At 42.1% G+C, this 18,886-nt stretch overlaps 1 protein-coding gene across 5 annotated transcripts in view; it reads right to left on the minus strand.

Moving 5' to 3' along the window:
- MYLK4 (myosin light chain kinase family member 4) overlaps positions 1-18,886 on the minus strand; it is a 797,874-nt gene that overhangs the window by 735,275 nt on the left and 43,713 nt on the right. For 2 of the 5 annotated variants that reach the window (XR_014529602.1, XM_083519288.1), the window contains exon 1: positions 5,000-5,965. The exons of 2 other annotated variants lie outside the window; for them this stretch is intronic. Coding sequence is in view for 1 of the 3 variants with exons in the window: in XM_083519288.1 (XP_083375414.1) it covers positions 5,000-5,647 (648 nt within the window). In the remaining 2 variants the exon portion in view is untranslated. Of the gene's footprint in view, positions 1-4,999; positions 5,966-18,886 lie in introns of those variants that run through there. One more of the 5 variants, XR_014529603.1, reaches the window with a different exon arrangement.

An 18,886-nucleotide genomic window follows, 5' to 3' on the forward strand; every position in this document is an offset into this window, starting at 1 on the left:
TGAGGGCTGAACCTATCAAGTTATGAATTATGCACAAATGGATCAATCAAGCCTTAGTGAGCCATTTCCGAGCAAGAGGCCACCTGTCAGGGACCGGGCAGAGGAGGAATGGTGGAGACCGCCTCCCCATCCTGACCCTTCCAGGGAAGAGAAAGAGGAAGACAGTATAGATTTACAACAGGGGTTTGCGGGAGGTCATAGCTCAGAGGCAGATGAGGGGGAAAGTTGGGAAATTATGGGAGAGGAGTAGGCAAAGCTGGAGCAGCAGCTGACTGACACATTGTCATTAGAAAGCACTCCAGACCTACCATCTCCCAGAACCCGGCAAGCCTTAAAAGTAGGAGAGCAAAGAGCTTGAAGGCAGAGGGCACTTAGCAGCACCCGTAGAGGAGGTGATGAGGATGAAGAATGAGGAAATGGGAGAGATGGGGGGTGGAGATTCACTCAGGACAACACCATTATCCAAGAAGTTGGGTTCTATAGCCTCTATCTGTAAAGTTTGAAATAAAAAAGGATTGTAAGAAACTTTTCCTTGTCTTTGCAACTTCCTGGGCAACCAGCCGGGAGCCGCTGACAGCACCCTGATACCACCTGAAGACTTGATCTTTCTCTATAGCTTGAGCACTCTTTTCAGTTCTGGGAAACTGCTTCTAGCCAAATCACAGAGCTGAGGAAGATGGAAGTTAACTATTCCCTTTATTTCCAAAGTTCAGCCTGGTAATACTGTTGCATCCATTGTCAAAACTGCACACACCCTCCCCAAACACGAGGGATATATCAGAAAACCGGGAGGGGGGGGACACATCCCAAGATTTGAAACCTATTCGTAATTTTTAAACAAAGAAACATGCACAGCCTAAGCAAGAAGAGACCTCAACACAGTCCACTGACTATACGGCTAGCAATAATAAATAAATAAATAGTGCCTTGATGATACATGTCTCTTAAATGCAATCCAGTTTGGAATAAGCCTCGGAGCTTTCAGTAGTTCTATAGAAAAACCACTGTTTTCCCTCCCTGTAGAGTGAATGATGATATTCTAATTGACAATTGCACTCAGAACAACAGTAAATACTGGGCCTAACATGACAGGCAGTCGCAGTGAAAGAAAGAGACAAACCCAGCTGTAATGAATTACAGCGAGTTCATTTCAATGTTTGTTCAAGAAAATCTGAATTATAGCCTGGTTTTACTTAATATGCATGTTTAACAAATCCAGCTGTGGTTTATGAGCTTGAGCCAATGATTATTTTCATGGACAGTTAGACTGATCTTGGATTCCTTTAAAATACAGTCCGGTTAGGCAAGTTTAATTTCATGTCTGTACCCCCGTTTAATTTCAGAAGGAAGCACAAAGTATATTACAATGGCACGCTAAAACAATTACAATTACATCTAAAATGGCAAATCTAACAATATGGAAAAATATTGAGGAATAAAAGTGCTGTAATATTCTCCTTGGAAGTTGATAGTCATGGTGTCAAGGGAGCCCAGAGATATGGTGCTGGGAGGCTGCCCTCAAAACATTTACTGATAAAAGTTCATTTTGTCGTGAATGAAATGTTCAAGGTCTGGATCATAAGATATGAATTCTTAGGGTTATTTTAACCATTACTTTTTCCAACACAAGTATTAATTACCATCCTTGGGAAAGCATGGGCATTATAATTTTGGGGATCAGATATATCCCCTTTCACTATTGGCTTTTTTTTTTAATTAAAAAAAAAACCTCTGGTACCGGGAGAAAGGGGGGAAAGACTTTATTTTACAACAAAAGTGGTAAAACAAATGTGTCAGGAGATAGAATTCTTTCAAGAAACAGGTCTCTCTCTCTCTCTCTCTCTCTCTCTCTCTCTCTCTCTCTCTCTGTGTGTGTGTGTGTGTGTGTGAGAGAGAGAGAGAGAGAGAGAGAGAGAGAGAGAGAGAGATGAATTCAGTGGATGCTACAGGCTTCTAAACAAGATGGTAAATGCGCAGATTATTTTCAGAGAGCCCCAGTTGAAATAAGATGGGTGTGCAGAGAGTGTTTGTCGATTTCAGCAGCTCATAAAGTCAACTGTGCAAGATGACCTCATTCATAGAGACAATCTGAATGTCCTTATGCAAAAGAAGCTGAGAAAAAGGAATTTTGGCTAATTTTAACATAGGCACTTCCAGTCTATTCTGACTCATCTTGTTCTTCAAATGACTCTGATGTATAACACAACACAATACAATACAACACAGTGGTATCTTGGGTTACAGATGCTTCAGGTTACAGACGTTTCAGGTTACAAACTCCGCTAACCCAGAAATAGTACCTTGGGTTAAGAACTTTGCTTCAGGATAAGAACAGAAATCGCGCGGCGGCAGGAGGCCCCATTCAGAGGTGGAATATGGCCACATTCAGACTAAAACCCTACCTATGCTTTCCACTGTGTCACGATCTTGCCCATTTGGACTTCTTTAGACACACATCTGCGGAACTGACAGCATCGTTTACCCAGAAGGACTGAAATCTTGAGCAGGCTTTTCTAGATACAGCTTTTCGTCATGTAATATTTACCAAAATAAATCAGACATAGAATTCATGGTTCACAGTAACATTAGGTGCAATCTGTTGAAACTTAGCACTTTTATGGCTCTTTGACTGCGCATATGCATCTCTTCGTCTCTTGTTTAAATATGTGGGACTTTATCCCAAATTGACGCTGTTCAAATAATAGCAAATCTGACCAATATACAACCTAAATGTTGATTAAAATGTATTTGCATCCTGCAATGGATTCATTTTGATACCCCGAAACAGCCTGTATACGTATGCTTCCTATGGTTTCATTCACTTACACAACACATTGGTTATACATTAGGTTATCACTATTTTAAAACGGTGCTTGCAAGGTAATCTAGATTATATGGGGAAACCTTGGCCTGAAAGACTGAAAGGAAATATTTCACAAGATGCTGTCCTGCTGCTGCCCAGACTCACTTGGCCCTTATTGAATTACATGTGTTTACTCCAGCCCGGCGTTATCCAACAAGGAAGTGGGGCTGTTTAAGGATAATGCTTTTGCAAAGCCCCTGAATGCAGCAGTGAACAGTCTTAAAGTAGTTAATGAGTATAGAGAAATGACTAGGATTGTGAGCTGTGCACTATGAAGTCCCTGGTACAAATCCTGTCTCGGCTAGAGGCTGACTACGAAGGCAAGACACTATTGTCTAAGTTCCATGGTCAATATGGAGATAATAATGCAGGCCTCACTTACAGGGATGTTGTATTGATCACTGAGGTAATGCACACTGAACACTTTGAATGTTCTGTACAAATTATGACTATTACTTATGAACTAAAGCAGTTCCGTTCCAGTCATATTAGCTGTTATGTACTGAGTTGAATAGGATCCAAAATGCAGCAGTCTGATTGGTCCTAGAACAACAGGATAAAAAATGCAGCAGTCTGATTGGTCCGCAGGAGCCACCCAATCCAGCTCCAGGTGGAAGTGAATCCACAACCTGATTGGCCTACAGGAGAATCCCGGAATTAGCCAATCACGTGCAGCCCGTTGTGTAAATAATGTATATAAAGAAGATATTGTGGGGGAACTTCCATTCCTCCTCACCACTATGAGCTGAATAAAGAGCATGAAATCCACTCTCGACTCCGAGTATATTTCATTAGCAATGGACTTAGGGACCAGTTTGTGAAACTCCATTTTTTCCTATCACATTTCAAAATCTCTGTGGCAATGAAGTGGATCCAAAAAAGGTCTGAAAGGGTTGGGTACATTTCTAATAATGGATCTTATTTAGACTTGAATGGTTTGTATGGAAGAGAACACCTGCCTGCCACTAGTTAATAGCCAGGTTCTCCTAGAACACTTAACTATGGTCTAATGGTAAATCTTCACTGTGGTTTGCAAAAACAAGCCAGCATTGTAAACTTGGGTTTGATATTAGTTTGCTTCTACCATAGTTAGAATGAATCGTAGTTTGTTTAGATGGAACTGCAAGCTACGGTTAATCTAAAATGGAAGTGAAAGCACCCAAACTGCCCTTGTGACTGCTCTGAAGGACTAGGGTGTTCAGGGGTTACCCAGGTTCACTCCTGCAATGCTAAACCATGGTTTAGTGTTACATCTAAAGTAGTTCAATATCTACACCCATGCCTATCCTGAAATAGCTTGTTACATGTGCAGCGTTCCTTTTATATTTTACAAAAAAAACCGTAACCTGCAGCAAAGGTGTTCAGGGAACTGAAAATGTAAAGTTCTACTGAATAAAAGTGCCAAATACCTTTAATTAAATATTAAGAAGTGCCACTTTGTTTGGGTTTTTTTAATATATCATGGCACACAGAATCTGCAGGGAGGTACTTTATATTACCATAATTTACGTTCATAAAGCACTTTTCCAAACAACCAGAGTCTCAGAAATAAATTCTGACATTTTGTTAGAAACAGGTTGTGCTGAAATAATAACTGAGAATAACGAGATTGGGATTTCTCCCCTATTTGTGGTTTCTAGAATGGGCATACTGTTACCCAAACATTAAGACAAAGCTGCATGTGCCAATATTATGGTGTGATTTTGCATTGCTCACAATGCTCAAAATTAGGAGCTTTTAAAAAATAAAAACAAAATCCAAACCTGAATGACTTGTTACAGTAAACAAGGGTTGGATCCAGGGCTGCCTGGAGCAGAACTTCGCTAAAAATATAGATAGAGCCCTGGATGGAAAATTTCTCCCTTCTATCTGCAGGCCCCTGCGCCTTCCCAAACGGCTTTGAAGGGTTGAGGTTGAACCCTCCAGAACGCTGGAGGTGGTGCTGGGAGTTGCAGCGTGGAAAGGAAATCTCTGGCTATCCCCTCCCCTCCCTTCCTCCCGTGAGGAGCCTCAGCTGGATCTGAGTCACTGTCACAAATGGAAGGAACCTTTCCTGTATCAGAAGATCTGGACCTAGCCCAAAACAACTTCCACTGAGCACAAAGGAGGGAAGGGGGGAAAGCACATTAGGCTCACCTTTTCATTCCATTTGCTGAACAGCGCATCCTTTTTGTCCGAGAACGTCTGCATCCTGAAAACGTTTCCCGATCTATCTTTCCGCAGGTAGCCACCGACTCTAAGGAGCTTATGAGGGACTTCATTTCTGCGTATGAGGTCTGTGATGGTAGACGTCTTCAGTTTTTCTACCAAACAGCCAAGGAGTTGCTGGACTCCCAGGACCAATTGCTCAAGCCCATCTAACCTTTTGGCTTGTTGTTCTGCGCTCCTGTTCATGTCGGCAAGCTTCTTGTCAATTTCTAGGCATAATGTTGTGACATCAGAACCATTTGGCTTCTCAGGCGTTATGCCGGACGGTCGCAGTCCAGAGTCCCTTCCTTTTTCCTTCAAGAGCGCCATGTTCTTTTCCATACAGCAGATTTCCTGCGAAAAGTAATCCAACTTCTGAAGGACATTGTCTTGCCCAGTCAACAACCTGCTTATTTTCTGATCCAAGGAAGCAATATCCAGCCCACTCATTTGTTCAGGGGGGCTGACATCTTTGCTTGAAATTTGGGGAGCAGGTGAGTCTTCCTCTTCACTAGAAGGTCGCTGGTTTTGTAAAGCATTCGGGTCAAATATTTTGGCCAAGGAGTTTACCACTGACTTTTTGTTGGAGGCGGTCATTCTGCCGATTTACACAGATGTATAGATGATATCAATGAAAATAGCATATTCAGAGGGCTTTGCAGCCAGTTTCCTGAGGGACATAAGCCTGGTGTTTGTCAAAACATCAGGCTCAATCTATTTAGAGTTCTGCAAGTTAGGTACTGAAGAAGAGCAGTCCACTCTCGACTTTTTTTTAGAAAGCGCAGTAAAATAATGAAGTTCCAGGCAGACATTTGCTGAGCATCTAAATGCACTTGCCGTCAGTGACGTCAGTCTTTGGGGAGGGCAGAAGAACTATTTGCACACCATAAAGGCTACAAGACATCTGAGAAGTCCAGGGATGCCAAAGACCCTTTGGCAGCAGCAACGCGACTGCTTGTGAAAGATATGAATCTGGTATCCAATTGGATCCCTGAGCTGAACAAAATAAGAGCCGCGCTAAAGGGGAAGCTAAATTTGGGTGCCTGAAATTTTTACAGCTTAATGCTAATTGTTTGGATTAGAGTGCCAGTTGCTTTGCAAAAATTCTTTGTACACAGATTTATTTATTTTTAATCATGCTGTGCACAGATAGTTTAGAAAATTTATAACTCTGCTAGAGGTGCATTAGTCTTCCCCTCCCCCCTGCTGACAACAACCAAGTTAACATAGTAGGAAAACATTATTTGCTATTATTTTCTATCCCGGCTGCTAGCAAAGTAAGAATTGCACAGAGCAAGTGCATTATTATTATTTTTGCAACAAACATAATTACTGTATAATGGCAGCAGTTGCAGGAATCGTTTTGGTTCCTCCTACTTAAGCAGCTGGCATTCTTTCATAGCTTTAGCCATGATGAGAAAGGGAGGGTATGGCTTTTTAAAAAGCAGCCATTCTCCCCACAACCATAGTTTAAATCTGTCAAGTATAAAATAACCACGTTCATCTACACAAATCATTTCCGTGCCCTGTATAACCCAAAAGGTAAATATAGAAACTCAAGCGATGACTTGCCTGGGCTCTGATCCAAAACTCTGTGCATCTTCTGAGGTGCACATAAATCTCCTGGGTGAGTCGCCTTTCTCTTAACTACAAATAGATTTTCCTGATATTGAAATGAATGAGGAGGCCATTATGTGCACAGAAACTTTGAACATGTATATGGGAAGTTACATGTGTGCGTATGCACATGTGCGCATGTGCAAACACACACAGAGAGGATTGAACAAGCCAAGTTTGAGAAGTTGGATGTGAGCCCATGCGCAGTGTGACCCAGGAACTGGAAAGGGGCAGGAGTGGAGTAGCAACAAAAATGACGCAACAAGATCTTGAAACTAAATTGGCCACAACTTTATTGATTACAGGTGACAGTAGGCTTTGGCTTAGGCACTGGGTATCTATAATCCATTCTGACTACTGGGTGATTATTCACAACGGTTGGTTCTGGGTTAAGGGTGTCTTAACCCAGGCAGGTCAACTACAGTGACCCCCCCCCTCACCGAATGGAAGTCCTTTGGCCCATCAGCCCTTCACCCCCCATCTGGACCTTTGGACAGAACTTCAAACCAGACCCCTTTACCAGCGTGCCCTGAGATTTTTACATATCCCTCTCACCCCAATGCCTTTTTTGAGTCAAAGTTGTAACAGTTGCTATGTGGAAGGCAAAACTCCCAAACTGGCCCTATTTGTCTGAAAACAAATTCTAAACAAATATAAAACAAAACCTAAAATCAGCAGCTGTGTAAATGCAAAAAATAAAATAAAAATCCCAAAACTCACTATACCCCCAAAGCCAAACAGAGATTGTATTTATCAGCAATCATCATCATCAAAGCAAAACTGCTGGCACCTAAATGTTTACAGTGTTTTAGCCTATATTATCACAATAGGTGGGAAAGGGTGTGGGTCCCCAGAGCCCTGCTGAAGAATATACTTCTTTCTGTTTTTCAAGGGTTACCAAATTACTAAAAAGCGAAAACCTTCCTTGTGTTCTGCTGATGGCGCCAATGACTGACAATAAAATGCCAGGGATGGAGGCATCAGTCTTTTTGAGATACATCTCCATTACTACCACATAACAAGTTCTGCCCTCACACAGACCAGGATTAAGATCCCTTTTGTACAGAATAGACATCTGCAAGATTTAACGCACCAAGCGTAGCTGGGAATGCTTCCCCGACACTGATTTAAATGGCTTTGATTTAAAAGCAGGAAACCGAAAAGGAGGGAGGGGTGGAATCCAGAGGTTAGGGATCTCTATTTCATGGAAAGAATAATACAAAAGGCATCCCTGAAAATGCCACAGGAGCCAGAAGCAGGGAAGCTCCAGCGAGGAAGAGTTATGTTTTAAAACACTCGGGGATTTCCAAACTGCGTCTGCTAAAAGAATAGCTAAACCCTCTTGACACTTGGACATCTGCAAAAAACAACAACAACACACACACAAAAACCCACCACCTCCCTGTTATCCGCAAAGCACCAGGAGAGGTGTTTGCACCATCTGTAAAACAACACAATTCTACAGAAACATTCCTCTCTGAGGCATTTGAGGAGCTCACAAAGGATTACCAGTGAAAAAGGGTCGCACATAATTCTAACACAATCTCCCCTCCAGCCACCCCCATCCCAAGTTAAACAACGGAGGCCAAAGGTTGGTCGTATGTCAATGGTCATATGGAAAGGCAGCTACTGAGGTAGACTCTACAGTTTGGTCCTTCTGAAAGGCAGATTTCAATGGGAAAATGATAGAAAACCAAGAAAGTGAAAGCATTTTATTTTGCATTACTGTATTTTAATATTGTGTTGGAAGCAGCCCAGAGTGGTTGGGGAAACCCAGCCAGATGGGCGGGGTATAAATAATAAATTATTATTATTATTATTAGCATCCATGTTCTCACTGGAGACGTGGGTGGTGCTGTAGTCTAAACCACTGAGCCTAGGGCTTGCCAATCAGAAGGTCTGCGGATCGAATCCCTGTGATGGGGTGAGCTCCCGTTGCTCAGTCCCAGCTCTTGCCAACGTAGCAGTTCGAAAGCACGCCAGTGCAAGTAGATAAATTAGGTACCGCTCCGGCAGGAAGGTAAACGGCGTTTCCATGTGCTGCTCTGGTTTCGCCAGAAGCGGCTTAGTCACGCTGGCCACATGACCCGGAAAAACTGTCTGCAGAGAAACGTTGGCTCCCTCGGCCAGTAAAGCGAGATGAGTGCCGCAACCCCAAAGTTGTTCGTGACTGGACTTAACTGTCAGGGGTCCTTTACCTTTACCTCTGAACTCACTGAAATATCTGCATTCTTCAAAGCCAACCCCACATCAATGGACTGCGGTAATATACCACAGCATCTATGGGGAAAAGGCCACAACAGTGACAAAGCTTCACATGATCTCATTGTGTGGTGTAGTGGTTAATAGCGGTAGTCTCGTAATCTGGGGAACCGGGTTCGCGTCTCCGCTCCTCCACATGCAGCTGTAGGGTGACCTTGGGTCAGTCACACTTCTCTGAAGTCTCTCAGCCCCACTCACCTCACAGAGTGTTTGTTGTGGGGGAGGAAGGGAAATGAGAATGTTAGCCGCTTTGAGACTCCTTCGGGTAGTGATAAAGCGGATATCAAACCCAAACTCTTGTAATGCATTCCCAGGTTTATCTCTTTCATCAAACAAACTTCTTGCTTGTTGCAAATCCCTATAAATGCCATTGATTGAATGCTGTCTTGAGTTTGTATTATGAGAAAGAGAAAACTGGAGTTCCTTTTCCCAAAGAGTCTTGGTTACGTATTGCACTCCTGCGTTGACCTAGCATCTCTCACCAGAGTGCTTATTTGTTGAAGGCTCAGACTGAGCATCTTATAATTTATGGCAGCTGCTGGCATTGAACATGACAGGTACTTGAGCAGAAATATTGTAGCAGCGGCCGAGTCCAGTCCTGGCTTTTTCTGGCTTTGCGCCACTTATAGGGATATACAATCATTCACAAGCGACTATCACTACTCCATTTTATCACCAATAAATCAGAAGTCGTTGTATATCACCGTTCTCCCAAGCTTAATCTTCTCACTTTCCCCTGTTACTTTAGATGGTTTATTCTTTTTCTTACTTCCTTGATTCCTGGTTAAAAAGGTATCCCTTGTAAAAATGCCAGCACCTGCCTTGCGTGAGTACACTGTGGGATAAATCAGCCCCATATATAACCAGCATGCCTAGCTCTAGTGAAAGCATGCAGGGGTTAAAACCATAGAGTAAGCCGTTTTCCTAGATATAGCTGGCCATTTTGTATCTACAAAATGGTGACATTTGCATCTCTACATATAAATTAGTATATATATTTTTTATGAAAATATGTGTCCTATTTTGTTACTTTTGGGTGATGCGCTTCCTCTTTAGGGGTGATGCGCATATAACCATTTTAACCAAACTTAACAGTTGCCCAGCTATGCTGCGTGCTGATTCTGGACCTGACTACACACCAGAAACCAGCCAGGACATACCCAGCACTCCCTAGCAATGGGCTCTGCAAGAGGAGATCGGTAGCAGTGGATAAGCTTTCTTTCAGGCACTGATGAAATCCTGACCAATTCCCGAGAAAGCCCGGAGTTCCTTAAAACATTTTGAAAGACCACAATAGTAAAATAACTACCTTATCTAAAAACAGAGTGAAGTTCAGAGGTGAATACAGATCAGGAATGGTAAACATAGAAACTCACTACAAGGCTAGATCTACACAGCTATTAAAAAACCGCTCTGAATACGCTCTGCAAAAAAACCATTGTAAAACTCACAACTGGAAAAAATAATTGAGTTGCGGTTTCAGATCTGCAGCGCCCTCTGGTGTCACGGTGTTGTAACGCATTTATAACACTGCGTTTTGACTAATGTAGCTGAGTCCTAACTCTCAGGATCCAACTGTACTGAAACCTTCGCTCAGATCTGTATATATATTTAAAAAAATGAATCTGAACCTGTGGGTTTCAACTGCGTTTGGGGATCTCTCGTTACAAGAGTTAAACCAATCACATAATACTCAAAAAGTAAGTGACATGCTGTGTCTTCTAATGATATATGGATGCGGTGTGCATAGGGCCATACCAAAAGGTTGTCTGGAACTCCATTCATCCCCCTTCTGGTCTCCTCAAAGGAATTGGCAATGTTTAGAGCACACACAGAGAGACACTTCTGGCCCAATGCTCAGTGAGGCAGAGATAGGGAATTTATAGCATCAATATGGTCTCCGGGCACAATGACTCTACCACCTGTTAATCAATTATGAATCCTGACCTCCCTTACCAAAAGCTAACTGGCCACGAGTGTTCTGCAAATCCCCTTGGTGATAAATCATTACAAGACACCTAATGTTCAATTACCATCACATGTTGGCTGCAGCCTTTTGTTAAAATTCTCCCTGTCGTGCCATAGCAGAAAACAGGGACCACTTTGCCTATAGTTGTGGCTCATTAAAATTAGTATGTCCTTCCCCAGGATTCACGAGACCTCTATTGACTAATTTTTTTCCTCAAAAAGCCAAATGCAATTGCTGCGTGTTAAAAGACGTGCAAAGACAACTTCTCTTCCTGAAGGCACTTCTTTCGCCTTTCTCGGTGCTTGTTTGAAAAATATTATTTTTCCCCAAACAGGTTCCACTGTATTGAAAAAGCTTGATTCATAAATGTTAGGGTTAAGGGTAGAAGCACATCAATTTCCTAGTCCAAATGAGTACACATTTGCCTGCTTTTCTCCCTTGTGTTATTATCATTTCCTTCCCTTGCCTTCCCTCCTTGATTTCTGTGTCTTCCCTCTAGTGTTGACAGGGACTTGTCTTCCACTGTTGGGGGGGTGATGGGCCTCAATGACCCCTCTAATCCCTTGCAGCTCTATGTTTTCTGTGATTTAGCCTGGAAGACTGTAGCCAATGATATATTTTATTTCTGTAAAAGCGGATTCTCAATAGGTCTGTATTACCAAATTTGCATTGGGTTCTTTACACCCTCAGCATTGATCACTAATCGTTGGATACATTTTGTTCAATCAAGTGGGAGTTAGGTACTATTTGGTCCTTCGTGTGTGTGTGTGTGTGTGTGTGTGTGTGTGTGTATCTATCTATCTATCTCTCTATCTACAGTGGTACCTCGGGTTAAGTACTTAATTCGTTCTGGAGGTCTGTTCTTAACCTGAAACTGTTCTTAACCTGAAGCACCACTTTAGCTAATGGGGCCTCCTGCTGCCGCCGCGCTGCCGCCGTGTGATTCTGTTCTCATCCTGAAGCAAAGTTCTTAACCTGAGGTACTATTTCTGGGTTAGTAGAATCTGTAACTTGAAGCATCTGTAACCTGAAGCGTTTGTAACCTGAGGAACCACTGTATCTATCTCAGCAATTACTTTATATAGTCAACCTAAATTACTCTGGATTGATTTATGGCAGCAATCATAACTCAAGGTTTGTACAATCTCTAAGTGAGCCACATCTTCATACTAAATTAGTTAAAACATGTCTCACTTACAGATATTGGGTGAAAGGTAACAGGGAGCCCAAATGTTTGAGTTGTACAAAAGGACTATTTATAATCCTGTCCTCTTTTTTCTCAGAGCCACCACCCTAAATATTCCCAACAATTACTCAGAGCCAAGATGACACATATACATCTTTGGATCAGCATTTTATTTTTTACCAAAAAAATGCATGTTGTTTCAGCTTTTGGGTGGGAGGGGGAGTTGTAATAATTTTACAATGGGGGAGTCCCCTACTCCCCCCCCCAAGGCAAACAGTAGCTTTGGAAAGGGGAACCTTCTGAGCATTGCAGAGGGGGAGAAAATAGTTAAATCCCCTCCAGTGCCAGTTCTGATTCCTTCAATTATCAGCCCTTCCTCCTCCTCTGATGCAATTTGCATATAAAAATAAATAAATCCTTGCACATTAAGTGCAAAGACGCTTGAACCACCAAGGATGGAAAGCAGTGTTATACTACTGAGAAGAATTCACTCTGGCCGACGAGAGGTCTCTCGCGAAACTAGCCTAACAGATATCAATGAAACTCTTTGTGAATTACAGGCGAAAAATGGAGGAACAGGAATTTAATGAGAAGTTTTATGTACAGTTATAATTGATGGTGACTACTATCCCCCTGCTGCCTGTTAGCTCTCTTGTAGTCCCCATTGTCCATTATCTCTGGCCCCATCTGAAGATTCCTGCATGAGTTTAGCAGCCCTTGCTGTCGTGTTTCTCTTTCTCTTTCCTTTTTTAATACCACTCTGCTGAAAAGAAGAAGAAAAAGCTGGATTTCTTAAGTCAGAGAAATATGATGTGATAAATTATCCCCTAATAGTGCACAAGCCTCGTTCCAAGAAGCCAGTTTGAAGGAACATTCCTGATGTTCTGAGGCGAAAGCCAGAGGTGTCATAACTCCGAAGACGGCGAATGAAAGAGGTACTGTCTCCAGGTGCAGTCGGAGCTGTACCTCATTTCATGTTACGGAGACTGCTTCAAATCTTTGGTTGCTCTCCAAAGCTGTTCTGGCAGCTCCCATCCTGCATTTAAAAATTTATAAACCACAAAAGGCCTTTTCTTAAAAGAAAGTTAATTCTGGATGGATAGCCTGAAAAGACTTTAAAAGGGACAGCAGTCAGAAGCAGTTATGTGGAAAATTGGATGCGAGTAATGGCTTCTCACTCTGTAGGAATCAACTAAAAATATAGCAAATGTGATTTCCATGGGAAGGAAAGTTATCCTAATCAAAATTTTGTGTAAGGATGGTCAGGTCGGAGCTTTCAGATTGTTACTTCAGTTGGGATCTTAACTCCTTAATAAAGTATTAAAATTGCACCACACTGGTGGATATTCTTACTGTTTCCTTTGTTCATTAAAACTGGGGTACTGTCCAAATCACCTTCTTTAGACCTGCAGTTAGAACATCATTTTAGTGAATGACCAGCATTTTGTAAGACACTTGGAGGTGGAATCTGGGGATGTAGCCTTCTTAGACTTTACCGACTGGTGGGGTCTGTGTTGCTCCCGGACGGGAGGAATGAAGTCAAATGACACCAAGGTTTATTCAGAAAGAGTTTATTCTGCTTTCCGGATAGTAGAAGGCACTTGCGTGGTCAGTCCACAGCAAGTCCAAAGAAATCAGAAATTTCATGCAGTATATATATCCTCCAGACACCCTCTCCCCCCTTCCCCAGGAATCCAACCACGTCAGCTTATACACGAAAGTTGACATCGCAGATGTTCCTGCTCCGGTACTCTTAACCATAAAAGGGTTTTCCTGTTCCTGTACTCTTGACCATAAAAGGGTGTTCCTGTTCCTGTTCCTATACTCTTATCTTGGAGCAAGAGGTCACCAACTCTAAAAGCCCTTCTGGCTCCGTTCCTGGGTCTCTTGTCAGACCTGACAAAGTCTGTGTGTCTTTGTGGTCAGGATGTAAGATAAGACCCAGACGTGCCATCCCTGCTCCACTTTGGAATGGACAAGGCCATTCATTAGGCGTCACGGACTGATAAAGGAGAGAGCTTTGTTTATACAGCTGTGTTCTTGTTATGCATTTGCTCAAGAGCTCAAGTTAATGGTTTTTAGCTAATGCATCCTTGGAGAAGGAAAAATGGATTTTGGGGCCCGTTTCAGACTGATTTTATATTTGGGAAACCCATTCCTTCAGGGAAGTTATTTATCCTTGGATCAAAGGTAGATTGGATTCTGAGAGTGGGGAAAGCTCTCAACTAATTAGAGGTCTTTGGCTCTCCTTTGGTTGTGTAAACAGCATCATGATCATGGGAAAATTTGCTCTAAGCATACACCAACATTGAGAATATGCTCAGACAGTGATTAACTGCTACACGCTACTAAAACATCCTTGGATGTAAACCAAATTATTATTTGAATAATACTCTCATTCAACAGCCTTGAAAGCTTCCTTGGTACTCTCTAGCAATGGGTACAATCCAGCCAAAATTGAGCACATTTCAGTTCAACTACTTCAATGAGAAAATAATGCATGTTCTGCATACTTCCATTGTAATCGATGGGCATCAGAGGTGCTTAATGTCTGAATCATACCTCATTGATCATTTGCACTGCGGGAGCCATGATTTGCCAGTACAATTACATAACAGCACTGGTAATAGGCCCTGCGTAATACCTCTTCAGTAGCATTTATACCTAGGAGAATGATAACAGCATCCTAACTTTGGCATGGGTGGAATCTACACACATATAAAAAGCGCTGCGAAAATGCTTTTTTGAAAAACATTTTTAAAAAAACACATTGAATTTTGCATAGCTCAGTGTCGCCACCTAGTGTCACATTTGTACATTGCACTTTAGAACACATTTAAAATATTTTATTTGCAGCTGTATAGCTGAGTCCATGGTCTTGTATTCAGCACTAGTCGGAACCATCAATATACGCACTAATACATTCCATAGGGTTGTGGCTCACAGCAGTTCAGAATATTATCTTCAAGGCAAATCAGGTGAGGTCCATTATCAATAGCAAAGGATTAAGGAATTCAGTAATAATTCCAATACCTTAGGGAATCAGTGTAGGTTGGGCAACCTAGTCAGATGGATGTCTTATAAATAAAATAACAGTAATATTAGTAGTCGTAATCATCTGAAGTGTAAGAGCAATGAGCAGGAATACAGTTGGCTAGTCTCTTTTTCGGCTAAATTTGGCATCAGAGCAGAGTTAGAAAGCTGGGAAGGGGGAGATTTTCAGAGGATGCCAGAAAAGAGTTAGTGTGTGTGCAAAAGGGGGGGGGGCATAAAGAGAGAGAGAGAGAGAGAGCAGCCCAGTTCAATTTTTGGCTCCAGCCACACCCACCAGTGGCTTCAACTTCACTCACTGCCACAGATTAAGCTGAGGGAATGTGGTGCTTAAATTTTAGAGCTCCTGACCTAGATCTGTTTCCACCATCTTCTCTTCTTGTTGCTGCTAACTCTATCCTAGACATGTGTGTCTCTGTGTGTTTTTAATAGATTTAAGCTATTTGAGATTAAACATTGTGAAAGTAAGTTAACATAAATTCTGCAGCCAACTTTGCCCTTTAAATAAACATTGCTTCTCTTCCGTCACCTCTGACTTAATAATCCCAATAACTGAAGACGTCTTAAAAAGATTTCATTTGAATGAAAAGTAATTTTTGCATCGTTTTCCTGTTGGAGTAAATATCATGTTCCCAAACTTCTGCACCATGTCACATCACCTGTATGCAACAACTGGGGGTGAGGGGGAGAAATTATCACTGTAGGAATTTGCTTTCATATCCTTATGTGGCAATTTGTTGCTCTTTGACAGTGTTGGGAATGTTTTGAGAACTACAACTTCTTTGTAAATCAATAAGGAAACAACAGAAGAAAAAACAGAAGTGTGTACACACACACACACAAATCCTTCCATGATTTAGGAATCTCTGCAAGCAAACAATTATTTCTGGAAAATCATATAAAGAAGTTGCAAAATATACAAGCAAACCTCTTGGTGATTACAAGGTGAGCGCAAATTGCTCCAATCTGAAGAGTAAGAATTTCTTCTTTGTCATCATATTATTTGTTGTTCTTGCTGTTGTTGTTGTTGTTGTTACTAATGTGGCATCATCTATGTAAATGGCACTTTATGAACAAGCAGGCTTGACAGCAGCCTATCCCAAGGTTTTACTATCTGACTGAAGAAATATTGTCTCTATAATTCATTTCAAGGTGCAAAGCAAGCTTTTGCGCGTATAATTTCTACATTGATACTTAGATTCCTTCTAAGAAGCTCAAGGTGGTGTATACGATTCAGCCCGTTCCCATTTAGGTTAGGCTAAAATACAGTGACTAGCCCAAGGTCACGCAGTGATTTTCATGGGGATTAGATTGTCTCGGGATTTGAAGTCTTGTGTCCCAAATCCTAGTCCAACATGTGAACCACTTCAAGTGTTTTAATGTAGGGTTGTAAAATTTTTATTGATTTTATTGTTTATATTTTTGAAAACTGCTTTGAGGGTGTTGCTGTTTACAATCAAGTGATGCATAAATTTTATGAAATAAATAAATAGGCTACAGTGGCTTTTATAGAGTGAAACTTGGATGCATTTTCAATACTGAAAATTTCATGAGATTGTTTGGGGATATTCATTTTAATGTTTTTAATGTTTGATGCTTTATTATGTTTTATATATTCTGTAAGCCCCCCCCAGAGTGGCTGGGGAAACCCGGCCAGATGGGGGGGATAATAATAATAATAATAGTAGTAGTAATAATAATAATAATAATAATAATAATAATAATAATAATTATAAACATAACTAGTGCTGCAACTCAGTTAAAGGAATTTATTGATCATGCAAGTTTTAGTTTATTAACCCATTAAACCATAAATTAAAATAGCATACATTTACATCTGGGTAAAATGAAAATGCATTATTTTTAATGACATAGACTTATATTTCAGCAGACATCGTTTTAGAAATGGCATTCCTCTCGAGTGTGGAAATGGGGACAGAATGCCTCTTAAAACTGTGCTTAGCATCTGCAGTTTTTGCAAGCACTTCTTTTAAAAATTATCGCCCGGATCCACGTTCTGTTCCGTCTGGGATGTTTCTCCAAAGATTTATTTTTCTTTACAGCTCTTTTAGGGCTTGGTATAGTTGCACACACACAGCCAGTCTGCTTTTCATTCAGTTACGACACGATTTGATTAATTGTTGAATTGCATTCAGCCGAAGTCTTTCATCCATACCTGGCTTCAATTTGCAGAAATGTAATCACTGCCACCGCAAAGTTCATTCTTTTAATCTGCATGTTCCATTTCTAACTTTCACTGTCTTCTTGGTCGTTCTTATGCAATAGCTCCTCGTCCTTGACATTCCACCTAGTAACACTGCAGCTGTCTCCTTGCCAGCTTCTTTCCGCGGTTTGGATTTCATATTAGCGCTTTATACGTCGGGCTTGAATATACATTCGGCAGAATGAAGCCTTGACATTGGAATATACTACTCGAGGATACCAATGGGGTATTGCATGCTGAATTATTGCAAATCTAAACAAAAACAACAACAACCCTTTTTGCACATATAAAAACAATATAACTGCTTTTGTATAACTGCTTTTCTTCTCTCCCACATAATGTTTTTCTAAATGCATGGCTGCTATTTGCAAGGGAGCATCCAAGCACACAAAGCAATGACAAACCTAGACAGCATCTTAAAAAGCAGATACATCATCTTGCCAACAAAGGTCCGTATAGGTAAAGCTATGGTTTTCCCAGTAGTGATGTATGGAAATGAGAGCTGGACCATAAAGAAAGCTGATCGCCGAAGAATTGATGCTTTTGAATTATGGTGCTGGAGGAGACTCCTGAGAGTCCCATGGACTGCAAGAAGATCAAATCTATCCATTCTGAAGGAAATCAGCCCTGAGTGCTCACTGGAAGGACAGATCCTGAAGCTGAGGCTCCAATACTTTGGCTACCTCATGAGAAGAGAAGACTCCCTGGAAAAGACCCTAATGTTGGGAAAGATGGAGGGCACAAGAAGAAGGGGACGACAGAGGACGAGATGGTTGGACAGTGTTCTCGAAGCTACCAGCATGAGTTTGACCAAACTGCGGGAGGCAGTGGAAGACAGGAGTGCCTGGCGTGCTCTGGTCCTTGGGGTCACGAAGAATCGGACATGACTAAACGACTAAACAACAACAACAACAACATTCGCACCTGCCAGGGGTGTAGCTAGCAGCTCCGGCACCCAGAGCAGCAGGGGCGGGGCAAGCGGCACCACAGCGATCCATTCAGAGGGGCACCGCAGCAAGCTGCCCATGGAGTCTGCCTGGCAGACGCAAGCCCCACACTGCCGTTTGGGGCAGCACGGGGCCCCGAGCCACTCGCAGGAGAGACACATGGCTTGGTGCACTGCAGGCCAGGCCCCACAGTAAGTGCCGCCTCCCGCGGTGTACCATTTTGTCACTCCCCTCAGGGATGACACCCGGGTCAGCCCACATGCCTGCACCTCCCCTTCCTACACCCCTGACACTTGCACCCCAAACAGGGGCAGTCTAGGGCAGCAGTTCTCAAGTTGTGGGTCCCCAGATGTTGTTGGACTACAACTCCCGTCACCCCTAGCTAGCAAGGCCAGAGCTCAGGGATGATGGGAGTTGTAGTCCAACAACATCTGGGGACCCACATCTTGAGAACAGCTGGTCTAGGGAAACCTTAACCACCTGCTTCTGCTGAACATTTAAGCCTGACTTTTAGACCGAATGTTTCCAGAGCCAAGCTTCCTTATTACAGTTTCCTATCTCTGTGGCACTTTCATTTCTT

The sequence above is a fragment of the Podarcis liolepis genome (assembly GCF_965112155.1).
Source record: "Podarcis liolepis genome assembly, chromosome: 8".
In the NCBI taxonomy this organism is placed as follows: domain Eukaryota; kingdom Metazoa; phylum Chordata; class Lepidosauria; order Squamata; family Lacertidae; genus Podarcis; species Podarcis liolepis.